The sequence below is a fragment of the Polypterus senegalus genome, chromosome 5, assembly GCF_016835505.1.
Source record: "Polypterus senegalus isolate Bchr_013 chromosome 5, ASM1683550v1, whole genome shotgun sequence".
Classification (NCBI taxonomy): domain Eukaryota; kingdom Metazoa; phylum Chordata; class Cladistia; order Polypteriformes; family Polypteridae; genus Polypterus; species Polypterus senegalus.
In genome coordinates, this window is record NC_053158.1 from 203,186,351 (window position 1) to 203,199,554 (window position 13,204).

The following is a 13,204-nucleotide window of genomic DNA, read 5'->3' on the forward strand; positions in this document are numbered from 1 at the left end:
ATGATCAACCTACAGAGCCCTGAATTCAAAGACGCCCAAAAATCAGAGTGAAAAATGATGTGGCAGGCTAGTCCATTTTGCCAAAATTTAATTGCAGCAACTCAAATTGTCGCAGCACTTTGTATGGCCCCTGTGTTCTTGTATACATGCCTGACAACATCGGTGCATGCTTCTAATGAGATGACAGATGGTGTTGTGGGGATCTCCTCCCAGATCTGGACCAGGGCATCACTGAGCTCCTGGACAGTCTGAGGTGCAACCTGGTGGCATTGGATGGACCAAAACATAATGTCCCAGAGGTGTTCTATTGGATTTAGGTCAGGAAAGTGTGGTGGCCAGTCAATGGTATCAATTCCTTCATCCTCCAGGAACTGCCTGCATACTCTCACCACATGAGGCCAGGAATTGTCGTGCACCAGGAGCCACTGTACCAGCATAGGGTCTGACAATGGGTCCAAGGATTTCATCCTGATACCTAATGGCAGCCAAGGTGCCTTTGTCAAGCCTGTAGCGGTCTGTGTGACCCTCCATGGATATGCCTCCCCAGACAATCATTAACCCACCACCAAACTGCTCATGCTGAATGATGTTACAGGCAGCATAATGTTCTCCATGGCTTCTCCAGACCCTTTCACTTCTGTCACGTGCTCAGGGTGAACCTGCTCTCATCTGTAAAAGCACAGGGCACCAGTGGTGCATCTGCCAATTCTGGTATTCTATGGTGAATGCCAATCGAGCTGCATGCTGCTGGGCAGTGAGCTCAGGGCCCATTAGAGGACATGGGGCCCTTGGGTCACCCTCATGAAGTCTTTCTGGTTGTTTGGTCAGAGACATTCACACCAGTGGCCTGCTGGAGGTCATTTTGTAGGGCTCTGGCAGTGCTCATCCTGTTCCTCCTTGCCCAAAGGAGCAGATACTGGTCCTGCTGATGGGTTATGGACCTTCTATGGCCCTCTCCAGCTCTCCTAGAGTAACTGCTTGTCTCCTAGAATCTCCTCCATGCCCTTGAGACTATGCAGGGAGACACAGCAAACCTTCTGGCAATGACACGTATTGATGTGCCATCCTGGAGAAGTTGGACTACCTGTGCAACCTCTGTAGGGTCCAGGTATCGCCTCATGCTACCAGTAGTGACACTGACTGTAGCCAAATGCAAAACTAGTGAAGAAACAGTCAGAAAAGATGAGGAGGGAAAAATGTCAGTGGCCTCCACCTGTTAAACCATTCCTGTTTTGGGGGTCATCTCATTGTTGCCCCTCTAGTGCATCTGTTGTTAATTTCATTAACACCACAGCAGCTGAAACTGATTAACAACCCCCTCTGCTACTTAACTGACCAGATTAATATCCCATAAGTTTCATTGACTTTATGCTATACTCTGATTAAAAAGTGTTCCTTTAATTCTTTTGAGCAGTTGTGACAGTTTACGGGTTTTTCTCGCACCCTTGTACCCTCGGACCACACGTCAAACACCAGATAAAAGTCCAATCATAGGATTTATTATAATAATAAAGTGCACAAAGCACGCTCCTCTCCACAATTCTCAATAAACAATCAAATACCAATAACAAATCCTCCACTCCCAGACGCTTAGCCACCCTGCCTCCCAACTCAGCTCATTGTCTGGGAGCTCCCACAGTCCTTTTATACTCCCTGACCCGGCGGTGTTCCTGCCCAACAGTCCACAAGTCCTTATTCCTTCCGGGTCAGGGTAAACAATGCTTTTTCTCACCCCGGAAGCCCGTCGCTCTTCCGATGACGAACTTCCGGGTCATAGGGCACGAAGAACTCTTCGGTCCTCCCTGCAGCTCCCTCTCGTGGCCCCCATGGCATCCAGCAGGGCGGTGCATAAAAACTCCATTGTCCATGATGCCATGCTGGTCTTCTGGGGACCTCCATGCTGCAAGGAGGGCTCCACCTGGCGACTTGGGGGTATTGGCCGGGATAAACAGCCGGCCATCCTCCACACAGTATATATACACTCACCTAAAGGATTATTAGGACCACCATACTAATACGGTGTTTGACCCCCTTTCGCCTTCAGAACTGCCTTAATTCTACGTGGCATTGATTCAACAAGGTGCTGAAAGTATTCTTTAGAATCGCTGGCCCATATTGATAGGATAGCATCTTGCAGTTGATGGAGATTTCTGGGATGCACATCCAGGGCACGAAGCTCCCGTTCCACCACATCCCAAAGATGCTCTATTGGGTTGAGATCTGCTGACTGTGGGGGCCATTTTAGTACAGTGAACTCATTGTCATGTTCAAGAAACCAATTTGAAATGATTCGAGCTTTGTGACATGGTGCATTATCCTGCTGGAAGTAGCCATCAGAGGATGGGTACATGGTGGTCATGAAGGGATGGACATGGTCAGAAACAATGCTCAGGTAGCCCGTGGCATTTAAACGATGCCCAATTGGCACTAAGGGGCCTAAAGTGTGCCAAGAAAACATCCCCCACACCATTACACCACCACCACCAGCCTGCACAGTGGTAACAAGGCATGATGGATCCATGTTCTCATTCTGTTTACGCCAAATTCTGACTCTACCATTTGAATGTCTCAACAGAAATCGAGACTCATCAGACCAGGCAACATTTTTCCAGTCTTCAACTGTCCAATTTTGGTGAGCTCGTGCAAATTGTAGCCTCTTTTTCCTATTTGTAGTGGAGATGAGTGGTACCTGGTGGGTCTTCTGCTGTTGTAGCCCATCCGCCTCAAGGTTGTGCGTGTTGTGGCTTCACAAATGCTTTGCTGCATACCTCGGTTGTAACGAGTGGTTATTTCAGTCAAAGTTGCTCTTCTATCAGCTTGAATCAGTCGGCCCATTGTGACGATGTGGGTTCTGGCTCCACACTCCCATGGCTGTTTGGGAACCCTTGAACCCAACACCGTCGATAATGAAACCGAGTGAGCCAGTCAATGGAGGCAAATTGAGCATCTGAGCAAGGGGATGGTTGAAAGTACAAAAGTGCTTTTATTAAAACAGTCAACAAAAACAGTGTTCCATAAATAGTGCAGTTTCAAATTCATTAAATAAATAATCCATAAAAAGAACGTGGAGTAAAACTAATATGTAGAAAAAAACAATCCTTAAAATCGGAGGTTAAAATCTTCTCTTGGAAACAGTCTTTAAAACAAAAAACAAATCCGGTGCTTTTCTGTATGCGTCTCACCTGCTTATCCCGTATGGGCCAAGCAGCAGGCAAGACGCTCTCTACAGCTGCCCTCCTCAAACACACGCAAGACTGGAGACCTCCGATCCCTGGCTTCGGTTTGGCTCTCATCCCAGCCTCGAGACTTGGACTCCTTGGTCTCCAGGACGCTCACACCAAGGACTGCCACTCCAAGCCTCCCGACTTCCGCTGCCTTTCTGCGGCCTTCTGCGCTCGTCGCTTTCACCTTAGTCACTCCCGCTACCTGCTCGCTCAGCGGGAGCGACATCAACACAAACACGTGGGTGTCGGCCTAACACCCAGCTTCCATGCAGCTGTCCACGAGCGCTCATTCGCTCGCACGTCCGCTCGCTCTTCGCGGCTCGCTCTCTCTCCACCACCTGCTTCCTCTCCTGCTCCCGGTAACCTCCGTCCTCTCCTTTCCTTTCTCCGATCGTTCTTACACTATTCCCGAACGTTTCTTTCTCCTAATCGATTCTCTCTCTCTCTCCCCAACCGACTTGCGCTTCTTTTAAAACGTAAGGGGCCATCACAGCTGCAGCATTAGCCACGGGAGCAATCACGAATGTGGGCAGTTCCTCACCTGTGCACACGGTGAGAAACGCCCACATCGACGACTGCCTCGCAACATCGCCCCCTCATCGCCCCTCACGGCCGCCTCGGTGCGGTGATTATTTATTTAAAATCAATGGCCTTTTCTCCACGAGCTGTGGACCCATAACACCACACCCATTCATTCTCCTCTGACCTCTAGCATCAACAAGGCATTTTCGGCCACAGGACTGCTGCATACTGGATGTTTTTCCCTTTTCACACCATTCTTTTTAAACCCTAGAAATGGTTGTGCGTGAAAATCCCAGTAACTGAGCAGATTGTGAAATACTCAGACCGCCCGCCTGGCACCAACAACCATGCCACACTCAAAATTGCTTAAATCACCTTTCTTTCCCATTCTGACATTCAGTTTGGAGTTCAGGACCAGGACCACACCCCGAAATGCATTGAAGCAACTGCCATGTGATTGGTTGATTAGATAATTGCATTAATGAGAAATTGAACAGGTGTTCCTAATAATCCTTTAGGTGAGTGTATATATATATATATATATATATATATATATATATATATATATATATATATATATATATATATATATATATATATACATACATACTGTATATATATATATATATATGGAAGCAAAGGTTTGTGATACAGTTTGAATGTTTATAGCCAAAATTCAACCGGACATACATTTAACTGGGACAATGTACAAGTAAGATTTAAGGCCAGTACTAAAAGTGCCAGAGAGCTGGCTGAATCTTGGCTATCAAACGAAAACGCCATTAACAGACATTTGGACATGAACCCAGCATATGCAAACTTATGAAGAAGAACATCCTCATAATAAATAAAACTTTATGACCAACATCCCCCTAACCTCACCTCATTACACCTAATTTTGCTATATATTGCCTTGATTCTTGTATGTCTAATCATTATCCTCTGATGATAGCTCCTGGCAGGAGCTGAAAGCTCAAGAATAAAAACTACTGTATGATAAGGTTTCATTCTCTCCCTTTGTGGATCTCCAACTACAAATAAAAATATATATCAATATCTATATATATCTTGTGGCAGTAGGGGGTGCTAGTGCTTCCATTGAACCCTAAGGTACAACTCCAGACACCCGTTAAAAATCCAAGACTCTTTATTTTCGTCTTCCACCAATGTGCACCAAGCACCTTCCACACTACTCATACAAAACAACAATAAACCAAATATTCTCTCTCCTCCTCGCCCAGACACTTTGCTCCTCTCCCACCCAGCACAGCTCAGCGTCTAGACTGAGGCATCGTCCCTTTATAGCCCCTGACCCGGAGGTGTTCCTTTCCAATTAAGCCCATAGTTCTTTATTACTTCCGGGTCAGGGTAAACAGTCCTTTTCTTCAACCCGGGAGTACGTCGTTCCATCCTGTCACATGACCGTGACGTACTCCCGGTTATGGGGCACACAAGAGCCCATGAGCCCCCCTACAGCGACTCCCGGTGGTCTCCAAGGTATCCAGCAGGGCTGTGTAAAAACACTACATAGTCCATAAGGCCCTGCTGGAACTTCGGGCACGATCCTGCTGTCGGAGAGCTCCTCCTGGCGGCCTGGGGTGAGGGCCGGAGCACGAAGCCGGCATGTCCTCCACAATCTATATATATATATATATATATATATATATATATATATATATATATTTGTGTGTGTATATATATATATATATATATATATATATATATATATATAGTGGAACCTCTAGATACGATCACCTCTGTATACGAGAAATTCAAGATAAGAGGAAAGTATGAGCGAGAAATTCGGATCTAAATACGAGCATTGGCTCGCGTAAAGAGCCACGAGCCAGGCTGTGGTTATGCGAGACGCGTTTCCTGATCCGCCTCGACTCGGGGATTCACCCAAGCTGACGCTGCCAGCCCGTCAGCTCACTCAGTGTTCCTTGTCCTCCCGTAGAGTGAGGATCTACGTGTTTGTGCGCTTGTGATTTCATTGTTTCGCTGTAGCAGTTCGCTGTATAAGCGTATCCAAAAATATCGCGGACATGCAGACGGAGAATAGGAGACGATTGCCCTCAAGAGGGGAGAGAGAGAGAGAGAGCGAGATAATGAGAGAGAGAGAGAGAGAGAGGCGCGCACGAGCGAGCGAGATAAGGAGAGAGAGAGAGAGAGACACGTGCGCGAGCAAGCGAGAGAGATAAGGAGAGAGAAATGCGCACGAGAGAGAAGAACCATCAGCTCAGTTATGCTCACATGATGTTCAGCAGACAAAGTGTATCCATACTACTTGTATTGCAAGACATCACTCGTTTTATCAAGTCAAATTTAATTAAAAAAGTTAGCTCGTCTTGCAAAACACTCGTAAACCAAGTTACTTGCAAACCAAGGTTCCACTTGTATATATTATTTATCAGTGTTATTTGTTAGGAAAACTGATTTTTATGTTGATATTTTTGGGGGTGCGGAACGGATTAACTGGATTTCCATTATTTTCAATGGAGAAGTTTGTTCTAGATACGAGAAATTCGCTATACAAGTTCAGTGCTGGAATGGATTAAACTCGTATCTTGAGGTTCCACTGTATATATATATACACACATACACACACACACACACACACACTAGGGGGCTTTGCCCCCTGCTCGCTTCACTTACCAACCCCCAGGCAGGTGGTACGCGCCAGCCACTTTGCGGATCTGCGCTTGAGTATGGGGAAGTGGACGTACAATTTAAACAGATTGTTATTTTCATGGGCATTGTTACATATGCATTATAGAGCTAACTATTTTACATTACAGCAAATAATTAACCATATTAATAAATAGTAAAACGTAATAAATTGAAAGAAAACGTTTTGTTAATTGGCTCCAACAGACCCCCATGACCCTGTAGTTAGGATACAGCGGGATGGATAATGGTTGGATGGATGAATGTTGTGTTAGTTATTTGTTGTGTATTACATTTTCATTCTGTTTGGCTTTGAAATACTTTTTAAACTTACACTTTTACTGTAAAACTTTAGTAAAACAATTTTTCTAATTAACTTTTCATCAATATCGCATTGAATATATATGCATAGAGAGAGAGAGAGAGAGAGAGAGAGATTTTTAAGGTCGTCGATCACGTCATTCTACACCACTAATAACTTGCCAGTTTTATCGTTTTTTATATGTATAGATTGTATCAACATTTTAAAATTCTTATCATGCTTTCTTTTCAAACATTTATTTAAAAGAGAGGCAGTAAAATGATTAGGTTGAAATGAAGAATCGCTCACCTGCAGGAGGTCGATGGCTTGCTTGATGTACATGCATTCCAAAATTTGCATTTTTGGAGACACAGCTGTATTTACAAAATTAATTAAATCCTAAAAAAAAGCAATTAATTAGCATATTAGTCAAATACTGTGGTAGCGCTTGATGAACGAGGCCCCCTGCTCATCCCACTCAACTTGGTTGCATCCCAGCACTACCTTAAATGGTTACCTTGTCTGACTGCTGGGGTGTCTTCCCCAGTTTCTGAAGCCATGATAACACAAAATTCTTCCTCCCATTCCCTGTTTATTTCTCTCTCGGCATCGCTGACTGTGTATTTTTATTTACCTGGAATACATTGTTAAAGTTGTTCCAGAGAGGATCTGACTGTGCGTTGGGCAGCTTCTGAAGCCAAGCCTTCAAGATGGGCCTAAAGTCCAAAACTGAAGAACTCATGAACACCATCCCGTTTCGAGAGACCGTGGCAGGAGAGGCATTATCGATGTTGTGCGGTTCAAAGACAATTTTGCAACTAGGTGACATTGGGATCCGGTCACCATTAGCTAAAGTGAGAGTCTTATTGTCATCCAGGACGGAGTTCAGGTTTTCAATCCAAATGGCATCCACAGGACCATCCAGAACTATCCAGATGTGCTCACCCTAAACAAGGAAAATGGAATTATTAACTTCAACTGTTCATATATGGCACCCTCACCAACTCACAATCTTGTGTATATGAGCTCACATTTAATTTTTTTAATCTGGAGGTTGTAGTAGTTGTAGCAATTAATGTTTTCAAGTAAGAGAACTGAAAATAGAACAACCTTATATAAAAAAAAGCATATTAAATTTATTAAAATACAGCTGATTTCTGCTGTTTACTTAAAGTTATCCATTTAGTCATGTATGACTTTTGGAGATGTTTCTATCTTTGATGTCCTCTTTTAGATCTTTCATTCCCCTTGATGGTGCCAATCCAATGTGTTCTTTGCGACCTTTTTATTTCTGGTTTTACATTTACTTATTTGTCTGACACCTTAATCCAAGGCGACTTATGACATTTATGATATAATTGGTTACATTTCTTTTTGGCTTTCCAATTGGAGCACAGGCAGGTCAAGTGACTTGCTCATGGCCACATGGTGTCAGCAGTGGGATCTGGGTTTGAAGTTCAAAGACTTAACCACTACACCATACTCCCTACTACACCGTTTTGCTGGCCCACCCTGCCCCTTTTCCCAATGAACTGGATTGCATTCCACCCATCCATCCATCCATCCATCCATCCATGCTCAAGGAGGGGGGATTGCATTCCATGGCCTATATAAGAAAATACCCAAATACCTTTTTTGATTTAAGGGTTTTCCTCCACAAAGTTGAGAAGATGCCATCAGTCCAGTCGTTTGTTGCCACATCTAGAGTCCCAAACATCTGAGAGGCTGTGATGGCTTTTGGGTTCATTCTCATCTCTTTATGCGGCATCCCACAATTGGTCATGGCCTTCATAAGACTGTGGATGCACTTTGTTTTGCCAGCACCACTAGGACCCAGGGTCATCATTCCTTCAAGCAAACACATCACAAGCATTACAAAGAATGAAATGTCTTAGCTTTTCAATGTCTGTTACAATTACTGACACTGCTTTTGTTTGAAATTTCTGTATTTTCAAATCAGCCTTTATCGGGACGAGCCATCTTGGCTACGTGAGAGATGGCAGGCAGTTCATACCTGCCAACACCCCTGGGCCGCTAGATGGAGTCCTCCCTGCAACATGGAGTTCCCACAGAGCATCATGGACAATGGAGTTTGGCTACACAGCCCTGCTGGATACCATACCATGGGGGCCACCAGGGGACGCTGCAGGGAGGTACGGATGTTTCTCTTATAGCCCGGAAGTACTCCCTAGTCTCGGGGACAGAAGAAATGAAGTACTTCCAGGGCTAAAGAAAAAGAAGAAGTTTTCATTTGACCCAGAATCTCTTCTGGGTCACGGACTATGAAAAGGACTGTGAGAAACCCAGCAGACTGAGCCGGAGTTGGGAGGGAGTGTGACAGAGCTGCTGGGTTGAGAGGAGGATTATTATTGAATATTATTGTATTGATTATTGTGTATTGTGGAGGTGGAGGTGCTTTGTGCACAGTATTGGAAAGATTAAAATTATTTCTGATACTTTTACCTGGTGTCTGGATGTATTGTCTGCTGGTTTGGAGGAGCGACAGCGCCCTCTACTGCCACAGCTACAATAACGATAACACGGCCCAAATCACTAAACCATATAAGAAGAGTTCACTTGCAGCTGAAATTACTGCCAAAGGGGCTTCTATAAAGTACTGAACTAAGATTTCTTAATAAATTTGCAAACCTTTCCAAAAACGTTTTCACTTTGTCTTTATGGAGTTATTGAGTTTAGATTGATGGGCAAGAATGGCAAATGTATCCATTGTCACACAAATGGGAGACACCTTTACGGCTTGGACGATAATAATTCTCCATCAAGACGGTGGTAACAATCTCTCTTTTCCTCACTCTGCAGAAAGGAAGACAGACAGTCTTTCCACTTGTGACATCACTTCCGGGGTCCATCCACCTGGACCCGGCTCTTCCCCAAGAATGCCGTATTCAACAGAAGAGCCATCATCTTGGGCAGTCGACCTGTACTACACAGAAGACTCAGTTTGTGTTTTACGCACGTTTTCTTTAAAAATCATTTTTCAGTTATACAGGGTTTGCCTCAAGGTGTCCCAAAACACTAATGTCATCTGGCTTTCTCATTACAGCTTTTAAATCACAAAACGACAAAGTGAGTCAAAAGTGAAGGGGTCTGAATACCAACAAAATTCCCTGTATGTGTTTATTTATTTACTTTCTCGTATACAAAGTATAGGGAAAGTATTGGAATGCTCCAAAAATTCAATTTCGAGATTTTGATGAATCTCGACATTTTGGACCTCCCTAAGTCCGAAAGTACCATTTTTGGAATTATGTCTGTGTGTATGTGTGTGTGTAAACACGGTAACTTGAGAACGGTGTCACTTCGGTCAACCACATTTTGCATACAAGTGTTAGGTAAAAAACGCAAATTACTATCAACCTTTGGGCTACTTCTACTAACCGGAAGTGGTACTTTACCTTTTATTCCTGCAGCTGCAGAGTCCGATTTATTCAACTTTACTTTTATAATAATTGTACAATATATTATTAATTTGATTTGTTTTGTTGTTGATGGTTCTTTAATGTACATAATATAAAAAAACAATCATTGTCTTGCGGTTTACTCCTCAAATATCCATCCCCATATCTGAGTATACGAGAAAGTCGATGGGAGACCACTCCAGATTTATTTTTATTTGTTTTTGGTTTTGTCTTGTAATGTGAGTGCCTAGAAAGGTTCAATTAAATAAAATGTGTTATAATTCTGAATATTAAGTGTCACAATGGGGATAAGGGTGGCACGGTGGCGCAGTGGGTAGCGCTGCAGCCTCACAGTTGGCGGAGTGGTGGCGCTGAGGATAGGGATCTGCACTGGCAATCGAAAGGTTCGAATCCCATAAATGTCAATAGGGACTCTGCTCTGTTGGGCCCTTAACCTGAGTGCTTTGAGTAGTGAGAAAAGTGCTATATAAATGCAAAGAATTATTAAGAATTGCTTCCTGGGTCCTCCCTGCGTGGAGTCTGCATGTTCTCCCAGTGTCTGTTTCCTCCCACAGTCCAAAGGTGAATTGGCGATTCTAAATTGTCCCTAGTGTGTGCTTGGCATGTGGATGTGTGTGCCCCACAGTGGGCTGGCACCCTGCCTGGGGTTTGTTTCCTGCCTTGCGCCCTGTTTTATAGCAGATCCCTGTGACCCTGTAGTTAGGATATAGCGGGTTGGATAATGGATGGACAATGGGGATAATGTTGCTGGGATAAAATGTATGAGGGTAAATCTGAAAGAAAAGGCAACCCGAAAATTCCGCAGTAACTGAAATTGGTAGAAGCTGAGGTAATGCAACACATTTGCAATGGCTTATGGGTAGTTCAAACACACACTGTGCAGCACTCAGCTGTTAGTCTAGTTGAAGCTTTTACACAGGTGGTTTATCAAAAAAAAAGTTATAATTTTGATTGATTTGATATAGTTTATTATTCCCCGCGGTGAAAGAGTCTTTTTGCTTGACTTTTGGAGGGTCAGCCATTGTACAGTGCCCCTGGAGTAATTTTCAGGTTAAGGGCCTTGTAATTATTCCACATCCCATTTCTGTTGAAGTAGATACGCACTTAGTCTCTTGGAATTATTGGAGGGATAGTTTATTCTAAACAAAAAATCTTCTTGGCAAGCAAGCTATTTAATAAAACTACGCATTATCCGTCACACACAATGAAAATGCAACCCAAATTTCCCTCCAAGGTGTTCCCAAGGCATTTACCATGTCGGACTCGTTGAGTCTCATACAGTTGAATGAGTTTGAGGATCCATGGTGGGTGAAAAATTAAACCTGCCACCTCTGTCTGCTTCAGGATGGCGGCCTCCAACTCTGGGTATCCAGCTTTATCCAAAGTTATTCCGGGGAAAAGGTCATTAATAAGACTCATGAATAAGGGCTCGTCCTCATCCACCTGAAATGAAACAATCTAACATAAGAAAGTGTGGGAAAGCAATTTGGATTTTAAAACATGTCTGTTTACTAACAGGTTACATGATTGAAATTATTGCATGCTGGTGAAATAAAACTTGTTCTGTAGGACTGATTTTGCAGCCCTCATTGCAAAAAAAGTTGGACAGTATTGAAAATGCAAATTGAAACAAAAAGGATCAATTTGTAAATTTACTTTAACCACTTTGATTTGTATTCAAATAAAAATGATATAAAGAGAAGATCCGTACATCCATTTTCCAACCCGTTGAATTCGAACACAGGGTCCCGGGGGTCTGCTGGAGCCAATCCCAGCCAACACAGGGTACAAGGCAGGAACCAATCCTGGGCAGGGTGCCAACCCACCGCAGGACCCACACAAACACACCAAGCACACACTAGGGCCAGTTTAGAATTGCCAATCCACCTAACCTGCATGTCTTTGGATTGTGGGAGGAAACCCACGCAGACACGGGGAGAACATGCAAACTCCACACAGGGAGGACCTGCGAAGAGAACCCTGGTCTCCTAACTGCGAGGCAGCAGCGCCACAGTGCCGCCCATAAAGAGAAGATATTTTAAAAATTTTAAATAATCAACTAATAATAATAAATAATAACACATTTTATTTAAAGTGCCTTCTAAAATATCCATGGATACTCTACAAAAAATACAACAAAGAATTAAGCAAAACCATTACTATACAAAGTTAGCAGAAACTACCAAAATTCCTTCATCCCTTCATTTTCAATCGCTTATCTGAGACTGAGTCATACTGTGGGAACCCAAGTCATTCACAGGCCATCTAGGAGATACGAGGTAAGACACAAAAACAACCGGACTGGGCTTGGGGCTTTCCTGGAAAACCGTCTAGTGGTCGGCCGGATGTGAATCATAGAACTATATACCCTCCTACACGCCCTCTCAAACTGGCAACTGGCTTGGTATATCCTGTGAATAACCTGGTCAGTAATTGTACAACAATCGCTCCACAAGTTGCCGCAGTAATGTCGGGTAAAAAAAAAAACGAACAGCGAATCAACATTAAATTTCTTGCAAAAACATTGCTATCCTTGATCATCCAGACCAGCTATGTTATATGGGTTGGAGATGGTGGCACTAACAAAATGAGCTGGAGTGGCAGAGATAAAGATGCTAAGATTTGCATTGGGTGTGCCGAGGATGGACAGGATTAGAAATGAGGACATTAGAGGGTCAGCTCAGGTTGGACGGTTGGGAGACAAAGTCAGAGAGGCGAGATTGCATTGGTTTGGACATGTGCAGAGGAGAGATGAGGGGTATATTGGGAGAAGGATGCTAAGGGTAGAGCCGGCATGTAAGAGGAGAAGAGGAAGGCCTAAGTGGAGGTTTATCGATGTGGTGAGAGGCGACATTAATAAGGGTGGTGGGTGTAATGGAGTAAGATGAAGAGGGCAGGAAGATATGGAAACAGGTGATCCACCTAACAGGAGTAGCTGAAAGATGAAGAAGAAGTTGTCTCTTTAGTCTGTGAGCAGAGATACCAAACAGGATCATATTTACAAGTCCTGTGCAGCAGCAGAAGAAGAAGACGAAGAATGGACTGTACCC

The 13,204-nt window shown here is 43.7% G+C and overlaps 1 protein-coding gene across 1 annotated transcript in view; it reads right to left on the bottom strand.

The window, feature by feature from the left end:
• Positions 1-13,204, bottom strand: part of LOC120529938 (dynein heavy chain 5, axonemal-like) — a 331,615-nt gene that overhangs the window by 130,880 nt on the left and 187,531 nt on the right. The window contains exons 43-46 of the mRNA XM_039754147.1: positions 11,408-11,597; positions 8,345-8,562; positions 7,349-7,660; positions 7,024-7,113 (exon numbers count right to left, since the gene is read on the bottom strand). Coding sequence (XP_039610081.1) covers positions 7,024-7,113; positions 7,349-7,660; positions 8,345-8,562; positions 11,408-11,597 — 810 coding nt within the window. The remainder of the gene's footprint in view (positions 1-7,023; positions 7,114-7,348; positions 7,661-8,344; positions 8,563-11,407; positions 11,598-13,204) is intronic.